The sequence below is a fragment of the Colossoma macropomum genome, unplaced genomic scaffold (assembly GCF_904425465.1).
Source record: "Colossoma macropomum unplaced genomic scaffold, Colossoma_macropomum, whole genome shotgun sequence".
NCBI lineage: Eukaryota > Metazoa > Chordata > Actinopteri > Characiformes > Serrasalmidae > Colossoma > Colossoma macropomum.
Genome location: NW_023494787.1, coordinates 1,007,178 through 1,016,859, shown reverse-complemented (window position 1 = coordinate 1,016,859; position 9,682 = coordinate 1,007,178). Strand labels below are relative to the sequence as shown.

The 9,682-nt window shown below is 41.5% G+C and overlaps 2 protein-coding genes across 2 annotated transcripts in view; both read right to left on the bottom strand.

Annotated features, from left to right (window-relative positions):
* Nucleotides 1–9,682, bottom strand: part of LOC118805159 — a 1,027,118-nt gene that overhangs the window by 29,934 nt on the left and 987,502 nt on the right. The gene's annotated exons all lie outside the window — the stretch shown is intronic.
* On the bottom strand, nucleotides 5,862–9,564 carry LOC118806241 (olfactory receptor 52K1-like). Its single transcript, XM_036567715.1, has 2 exons — nucleotides 8,659–9,564; nucleotides 5,862–6,083 (listed from the first exon to the last, which is right to left on the bottom strand). Exons 1-2 carry the CDS (start codon nucleotides 9,562–9,564, stop codon nucleotides 5,862–5,864), a joined length of 1,128 nt encoding a protein of 375 aa, XP_036423608.1.

Below are 9,682 nucleotides of genomic sequence, written 5' to 3'. Positions count from 1 at the left end.
GCTTAGTGTCTGGAACCTGCGCGCACAACGAATAAACTTCACTTGTCCAGACAACAGATCGAGTCCCCTGGTTTGGAATCAAGAGGGTTTGGATTCTTCAAGTGGTGCCGTGACCCGGATTGGCCACCTCATCTCTATGCTGTAGGTGAGTGCCCATTTTGAAGCAAACCCTGAAACCAGTAGGATATCCTCCTCTTGTTGATGGAACAGAGGGGAAGACCACAGTAGTGTTCCCATAAGCCCATGGCAGGAGAGAAGGCTACCACACAGAGGAGTGGTAGGGTGACACCTGATTGGTCTAATAATGTTTTCATTGTCAGAGCAGATGAACAGTTATATAAACATATAGACTCATCTAGTTTGGACAAATACTATCAAAAGAAAGTGCCTGTTCATTCAAATAAAATATGGTCCCTAGATGAGAAGCTAAATATGTCATTCTGGCAAACTCGCAGAACAATTAATGCATGCGACCTCCAAGGCAAAATAGGCCTGTGGAACTATAAACGTAAGGAAAAGTTTGATGTTTAAATTAAGTTTGATATAGTGACTGGGACTAACTTCCTGGAAAGCTCAGGGTTGAGTTTCAGATACAACCGAAGCTGTGTTTAACAGCCAAAGTAGCGCTGACCTCTGCCCTGTACTGGGGTCTATGCAAGTTTTATGGTTCTCCTGTGCTGTCATGGTGGCATTAGGTGTCAATCAATCAGCTCATGGGGCAAGGTATTAGTTTTATTTTTTATGCCTGAAGTGGTCCAAATCTCTTGCAGATTGTGGCTTACTAAAGGTTGAACATGTCAACCTGACTGGGTTTTCCTTGTCTGAATACCAAGCAGTATGAACTTAATAATGCAACATTGTCAGGTATTATTTTGATAGCTTCCTCAAATGCAGAGGAACATGAACATGACTTGTTAGATTACCTACATTCGGGAGGATACAAAGCCTCTTTAAAAATAAAAGATTAATCAGCCTCTGTTCAGTATTTAGAACAGCTGGTTTTGCAGGCTCAGAAGTCAATTTTACTTGACTGTTGTGCCACAGTGTGTGCTATTTTATTACTTGATATGTTAGCACAGCTGCAATATTTTCTGGGGTTGTGCAATTATTTACAACCTTGAACTGAGGTTTATGCGAAAATCTGTTTAACCACTATACGATCTAACTAAACCAGAAAATCAGAAAACCGCATTTCAGCTAACTTGTGATCAGTTACGAGCTTTCCATTCCCTTAAAACTGCTCTATGCAAGGCCCCAGCACTAGGCTTAGTGAACATGGAACTACCATTCACCCTGTATGTTTCAGAATCACTAGGGTTTGTGTCTAGCTGTTTAACCTCAAAATCATGGAGAGAGAGAGAGGCCTGTGTTTTCTTACTCTGCTAAATAGACACGGTAGCACTAGGAATGTCACCTTGCCTGAGAGCAATCCAGGCAACTTATCTGTCTGTTTTAGCTGTTGCTCCAATTGTTTTAGATCAGATTCTTACTGTTAAATGTCCACACTCAGTTTCCTCTTTGCTCTTAAATGGCATGATTGTTTCAGTGACAGCGCAAATGTGGGGTAACTGGCTTGCAGTTTTAACTGCCCCTAATATAGTGATCAAAAGGGCACCTGTGAATGCTATTTCAGATCATTTGGTGGAACTGGAGTATGATTCAGATGATTGTGAGTGTGACACTCTGGTGTCTATTACGGTGCAAAGTATGTATGTTGAAACACCTTTGCCAAAAGCTGATGTTGTGGTATTCACAGACGGCTCTTCCCGCATCCTTGATGAGGGACGACGAACAGGGTGGGCTGTCACAACACAGTATGAAAAAATAGCTACCGGCAGATTGCCGGATCGTTATTCTGCACAACAGGCAGAACCGGTAGCACTAACTTGTGCCTGTGTGCTTGCTAAAGATTTAAAAGCAAATGTATTTGTTGATTCAATGTATGTCCACGGCATATGCCATGATTTTGGCTTGTTATGGAAGCAGAGACATTTTTTGACAGCAAATGGAACCCCGGTGAAAAAGGCTCAGCAGGTGGCAGACCTCATGGAAGCACTCACACTTCTAAAACAGGTTGCTATTATTAAAATAAAATCCCATTCTTCTGCCACGTCTTCTGAACACCAAGGCAACTGTTTAGCTGATACTGCAGAAAAAAGGGTTTGTCTTTTGCCTATCGAATATATCCTGTCACCCTGTGAACAACCTGTTGTTAAAGAAAAATGTTTGGCTGATCTGCTTGCTTTATACCAGCAGGCCCTGGGTTTGGAAGTTTGGACTTGGGTTGAGTGAGGTGCGTCTCTTCGCGATAGTGTCTGGGTTAAGGGGGTAAATATGTGGCTCCTGATGCCCTGCTTCCCTATTTGGTGGGTACCATACATAGTCTAGGTCACCCTGGAGTAACCCAGATGGTACATCGCTTCAACCAAGTATGGTGGAATCCTAAATTCCGCAAGTATGCGGGGAGTCATTGTCTAGTTTGCCACATCCTGTCTTAAGGCAAATCCAGGACTTGCAGTCTCCCTCCACTACCAAACTGTAACACCACCGAGTGGCCTGTTTCAAGAATTGCAGGTAGATTACATCACTTTCTCAAGATGGATTGAGGGATATGCCACTACTAAAGGCACTGCCCTGCATACTGCTAAATGTCTGGTGAAAGATTTTATTCCAAGGTGGGGTCTCCCAAGGGTCATTGAGAGTGATCAAGGAACTCACTTTACTGGGAAGGTTTGTCAAGAAGTAGCAAGGTTGTTGGAGATAAAGTGGCATCTCCACTGTCCCTATCAACCTTAAGCATCAGGTCAGGTTGAAAGATGAACAGAACTGTAAAGTCCAGACTGACCAAGTTACATCATGAAGGGGTTTCATGGGTGGAAGCTTTACCGGCTGTACCTTGCAGCATCAGAGCTTCAACTAACAGAAGTACCCAGCTGTCACCATATGAGATTATTACTGGTCGTCCTATGTCACTTCCAGGAACTATTGATTTAAGAGCGGCAGACATACATGTTATGTCTGATAGTCTGCTGCAATACTGCCAGACATTATCTGAGGTTGCCGCTGCTCAGAAACAAGTGTTGGATGCATGGAAAGAACTCACAAAGGGGGGTCATCCTATTGTCTCAGGTATGTGGGTAATGGTTAAGGTGCATAACACTCAGCCATTAGGGCCAAAGTGGGAAGGTCCATATCAGGTCCTCCTTACTACACCCTCTGCTCTAAAATGTCAAGGAAACCCAAAATGGATACATGTGAGCCATACCAAGGTGGAGGTGGTGGCTAGTTTAGGGATAAAATGGGTGACTCTGGTTGGGAGATGCTCTGAGGAGGAACTATGATGTTTAGGTCATGGGGGTCAACCTCAAGAGTGAAGATCTTCATAATTCCCCTTTGCGACTAGCGCTCCCCTACTCCCAGCAGAGGCCAGGACCCAGGTTAGGTAGGGAAAGAAAGTATCCATTACAAGGGCTAAACCAAACCTTTATACAAGGGCATAAGACACGTGTTGTGTACTAAGAATATGGTACTGCTGCTATGTCTATGTGTTTTGTTTTAGGATATGCCAAGAGCAGACCTGACACTTTGACGAAGGAACAGGACATCAGACGGGTTCCTGAAGGGTGGTCGACGAACTGACATCAAAGCTTGTCTAGGTCCCCTGACGCTACCCTGTGAGCTGTTTGGACACATCAACACTTTCCCCCTATATTCTGGAAGAGAAGACGGCTACCACGACGACAAGCTGCATGAACAAATGACTTTTATAACAAAATAAAGAATAAAGAAGAATGAAACCTGTAGTTTTCATAAACATTCTGACAATAGCTTTTGCAGGCATGATGGAGGATGTTTGTGACCACAACATGGGCTGTGCTCAGGCCATCCTGTAAGATGGTTGTTTTGTTTGTCATGCGTTGCATCACCACTATTATGTGATCCCAATATCTAATGTACAGACCATTCTGCATCTGAACCAATGAGAATCATAGCAAATGATGGTAGATGGTATAAGTGACGATAACAGGTCATTGCCTATTGTTAGATGTCTCAGGTCAAATAGAGCTGCCTGTTACAATCCAAATGCTGATAGCTCCCAGATTGTTGGCTGGCAGTATACCGTTAGAGTTGATAGTACTGATTACAACTTTAAGGGTTATCAAAATGTGACTATAGCATGTGATTATCAGAATAAATCTAGCTGGAATTATGGATTAAGGCCTCCTATTACAGTCCATACTGATCCATGGACCATATGTATTTCCCTTTAAACCTCCAGTTATAGTACCTATTGTTATCTACTTATGCCTCAAATTACTCTGGTGTTTAATGACTAAACTACACCAGCATAGGTGTTCCCTATAAACATGGAAACACTTCATTTCCCCAAATTTGCCTGTATGTGGACTGAAGGGAAAGACCCATCTTTAGGACGCAAAGAAAGAGGGAAATACTGGCCATATTTCTCTGGAAGAGGAAAGGATAGATAGATTGATTAAGCTACCGAGAACATACATTTTGTAGTATGTTCTAAGGGGGGAATGAAGGAATTTATTGTTGTGAAATGTGCTGTGTTATACGTTCTGTAGTTGTGTGTGAATGTGCTGAAGTTGTATTTTAGGCTGCCTATTTTGTGTTTCTCCTTATATGGTCATGTTTGTCACACCTGTTACTTGTCCTGTATAAGCTGGGTCTAATCTTGGCATCAGGCTGGCTTACAGGCTGGCGGAGGAATCACCTCCTGACCTCCCATGCTCTGGAGCAGCCCTGGAAGAACCCAGAAGCTTGCCTTTCTCTAAAGCTGACATGTCTCCTACTTTATAGTATTGCAGGACCCATCCTCTACCAGAACTTTCATTAGTACCCCAAACTGAGGCCAATTTGTCCCCCAAACTGGTATGTTCCAGCTCGATTGGGAGAAGTGGGTGTAAATGGGGGAACTCGGACCAGTGTTCCAATCTATATGTGGCGAGTGCGGGGGAAGGGTTTAGGGGCTAGAGCTCCCTTTTTTCTGGGAGCAGGAGTAGGGAGAGAGGCACTAGTTAGATGGCACTGGACCCATTCTGAATCATGTTCTTCAGACAACAGCCAACTTCTGCAGGAAACACGGAGTTGTCCTGTAGCATCAGCGAGTGTAGCATCAAGAGACCGAATGACCCTCTGAAGGACGGCTTTTTTCAGCTCGTCATACTCCAGCTGTGTCTGTGCGGGGAGCAGTTGAGTGGCCAGTTGGGTGTCACCCGTAAGCAGGGAAAGCAGGCCGTTTGCCCATTAATTCTTTGACCACCCCCAGTCTTCCGCTGCTCTCTTAAAGAGCTCCACAAATGCTTCAGCGTCATCCTGTGGAGTCATGTTTGAGATGGAGATGGTAGCTGGAGCTAGAGTACCAGCTTGTGTCAACAAGCTTCGCAGAAGCTTCCTGTCTGCTTCTTGGCCCTCTGGACGTCCAGGAGAGCCTGGTGCAAGAGGGAGAGCGTTTTAACAGTGAGGACTTCATGGCAATGTTTGTCTGCACCTCCTGTGTTTCTCCTGATGTTCTTTGCAAGGCTAGGAGGAGTGAGGACACAAGGAGCAGGTGTGGAGACAGAGAGCTTTCTTTTACTAGAAAATAAAAATCGCTCAGCATTTCAGCCAACATACAAAATTAAGGAGCATGCACGCCAGGACTTTTCTTTCTGTGCTCTGCTATCGCATCTCCACTGGTCTCCTTCTCTCTGGACTGAGAAAAGAGATGGCTATAAGTAGGCTCTCAGAAACAAGGCACAGGTTAACTTTATCAGCTACTTAGCCTGCTGGTTCGACACGACTGGCTCTCCGTCCTGCATGTGACGCTCGGCCATGCCAGGAGAGAGAGAGGGTTCCTAGGTGGAGGTTCCTTTCCCTCGAGTACGCTGCCATGTGTGCATCAGCTTGGCGGCCTCTGCCAGCTTGGCGGCCTCGTCCAGCGTTTCCGTTTGGTGGCGCTGGACCCTTGCTGTCGTCTCGTTGGATAGGCGTGCGATGAACTGCTCCAGCACCACCAAATCGAGCACTTCCTCAGAATCATGTTCTTCAAACAGCCACCTTCTGCAGGAATCACAGAGCTGTTGGGCCAACATAACACAGGGCCGGTCAAATTCCCATAGCATCAGCAGACGGAACCGCTGAAGCTGCTGCTCATAAGTCTGACCGAACCCTCTGAAGTATGGCTTTTTTCAGCTCCAGCTTTCTGTCCAGTTTTCTTTCTCTGCTCTGCTCTCACATCTCTACTGGTCTTCTTCTCTCAGGGCTCTGCCAACTACTGAGAAAAGAGATATAACTGGCTATAACCAGGCGCTCAGAAACAAAGCACAGGTTAACATTATAAGCTACTTAGCCCACGGGTTTGACATGACTCCTGCATGTGACATGAGACCACACCACTCTTTATTATTTTATTTGCCAAATCAAGGACACATACAAAAAATGTGGAGTGACAGCTTTTAGTGTATATAACCCTGACCTTTGGTACAGCCAGAAGACCTGAGGGTAGTTTAAGGTTACACTCAATCTTACCATCATTCCTTTTTATTAATTTGCTTTAAAATTACTACATTTTGTAAATACTACTATATGTTCTTATAACAGGTGAAATGTTCTCTTTATTCCCTTAGCTTTTCAAAATTGTCTTAAGTTTGTGTCTGTACTTCTGTATTGCACTAGTTTGTATGAGCATTTTTTTTTTATATTGATGCCACTGATATATCTAAAAAAAATTGGTAGCCCACAACATATTTTTGTGACCAATTTAATTATATCTTTTAACATTAGTCAGTGGTGTCTCTCTAGGATGTTTCTAATGTCTGATTCCAGGGCCTCTGTAAAATCTTCTTTCTTAACTTGTCCTTCTTGCAGCCTGCCTGCCTTATCCGGTGTGGCCTAGAATAGGGTGGGTTTGCTTTTTGAGTTTTGGCTCTTCTCAGTGTTTCCTTGTCATGCTCTTATAATCCTTATGAGAATGGCAGAGTTTACAATCTGCAACTTTCTCCTTCGGGGGCAATCATTAGCATCCTTAATTTGAGAAAGCTTCTTTAGGATACAGAATTCAACAAACTGCTCCCCTTATTCCTTCCCCTTTTATCATTGTTGATTTACGATTTTGTGGCATTACTGGAACATTTGGTTATAATTTGTGTCATTAACCGACCACATGATTTTTCCACTGTCATGATAAATGTAATACAGCACTGTCAGATGTGTTTCAGAAAGCAAGTAATTGAAAATTATATTTTGTATATTAACCATATATTAACTGTCTCCTCAGATTCCTACACCATCAAAGGCATAATGACCAACTGTGTGACAGTGTGGCACAGCAGCTCCACTGTGGCCGACAGGAAGGCCCTCCAAAAAAGTGAAGAGGACCGTTAAACGCGCATCACTGACACACGGCTCCCTGCCATCAGAGACATTTACCGACAGTGCTATGCATCATCAAGGACTCCTCCCACCCCAGCCACACACTGTTTAACCTCCTCCCATCCAGGAGGAGACACAGAAGCATTCGGACCAGAATGAGTCGGCTCAGGTCCAGCTTCTTTCCCTGCACCGTCACCCTGCTGAAAACTCCACACCACTCCACTAATCTTGTAATATTGTATGTTGCACACAATATTTATTTATTATTTATTATCCCTTGCATTTCCATATAACAGACTGTTCAGTGTATATAGAATACAACACATAACTGCTTACTCTAACAGTACGTAACATACCTTATATATATATATATATATATATATATATATATATATATATATATATATATATATACACATATCATTCATAGATATATTTGTAATTGTGTATATATTGTTCATATAGTTATATATTTCATAGACACGTGTTTATGCCTTATTGCACATTTGCACTGTCTGCTTTGCACTATTGCTACTATTTGCGCTTCTGGTAGATGCTAACTTCATTTCGTTGCCTTGTATTTGTACTGAGTAATGACAAAGTTGAATCTATCTATCTATTATGATAGAGAGATTCATACAACAACAACAATAAAATGATAATGCCACATGTAATTTCATCCACCTAGGAATATCTTTTTTATACATATCTGCAGTTAGTAAGGTGTCCATTATTAAAGAAAAAATCAGAGCTGTTGGCGTACATATTGATTGATTAGGATGCATTTGATAAGGGCTACATCATACATGCAGACACCTTCTTGGTGAGGTGATGTTGCATCAGTAAAATGACACCTAAGGCTTAAATAAGCATAGTTTTGGTGATTTGCATGAAATTATTTCAGGAGTTACACCACATATATCATCATATATAAATTTCAACTCATTAGCTCATTTGAAACTGAAATGAAATAAAACAAACTAGAACCAGCCATACAGGGGTCTTCTATTTAAAAAAAAATATATATATTACAATTTCTGTACTTATTACGGTTAAAATGTTCACTACAATTTTTACAGTTTAACTTTTTAATCTTTTCAATCTGTATTATTTTAAACTTGTACAATATTTCAAATGTTTTATGTATTTTTGCCAATGTATTGCAAATAGCATCAACAGTCAATTGATTACAATACGATGCATCAGTAACCATAATTAGAGAGTAACAAATCAACTGAACAAATTTTAAAAAGATACATGTTTCCTTTTTTTCCATGAAACCAGGATCTTGATTCTTTTAAAAATCTCTTGCGTTTTCCATCCATAAATAATAGGATTGAACAGAGGAGGAACGATTAAATATTCAACTGACATTATCATAGAAACTATATGGGGTATGTTTGATTCTAGTCTATTATTGATAACTTCAAAACATGCATTGACCGAAAAATTGATGAAAATGATAAGGTGTGGGAAGCAGGTCTGTAGAGCTCTTCTTCTGAAATCCTTTGAATTCCTTAAACAGATGGCAAGTATTCTAATATACGAGTAGATTATAAAGATCACTGGTGGAAATATGGCAATGATCAAAATGAACAGTCCATATAAGTTGTTTACAGATGTGTTTCCACAACTTAATTTAACGACTGAGAAATTATCACAGTATATTCTGTTTAAGGCGAATTTACACAGATGAAGCTGCAATGTCAGTATTGCTCCCACACCAAGTTCACAGCAAGGCAAAAACCAAGAGAAAAATAAAAGCTTTTTCACAGTGTACATTTTTACAAGAGTTGCATATTGTAATGGTTTACATATGGACACATATCTGTCATAGGCCATAGCTGATAACAGTGTAAACTCTGACACAGCATAGGCATAAATACAAAAAGCTTGCAACATGCAGGCGTGGTAATAAGTAACCTGTCTCTCAGACAGTAAATCACTCATCAGTTTAGGATAAAGCACAGTTGCTCCAAAGAGAGAATTGACAAGCAAGGCAGCAATGAATATGTACATCGGCTCATGGAGAAGTTTGTCTGAGTATATGATGAAAATTACAACAGTATTAAAGCAAATAATTAGTATGTAGACTGCAAGAGCAATGACAAAATAAAAATATCTATATTTCTCCAACTCTACATGTCCCTCCAAAAATAAGTACGTAAAATTGGTTGAATAATCCATCGGCCTCCATGAGCATTACATTCGTCTGTAAGTTCTCGTGCTCACAGTAGTTGAAATTCTCAGTCAAGTTGTTAAAGTAGAACAAGTATAGATGACCGTGGTTGTGCTAAGGTGATGA

What these genes read in the sequence shown, in the direction of transcription:
- LOC118806241 (XM_036567715.1), bottom strand. Translation starts at nt 9,564, where the DNA reads ATGGATTATTCAACCAATTTTACGTACTTATTTTTGGAGGGACATGTA. An exon ending in TTAAAAGAATCAAGATCCTG is followed by an intron (nt 6,084 to 8,658) that starts GTTTCATGGAAA and finishes TTGGCCCAACAG; the next exon opens with CTCTGTGATTCCTGCAGAAG.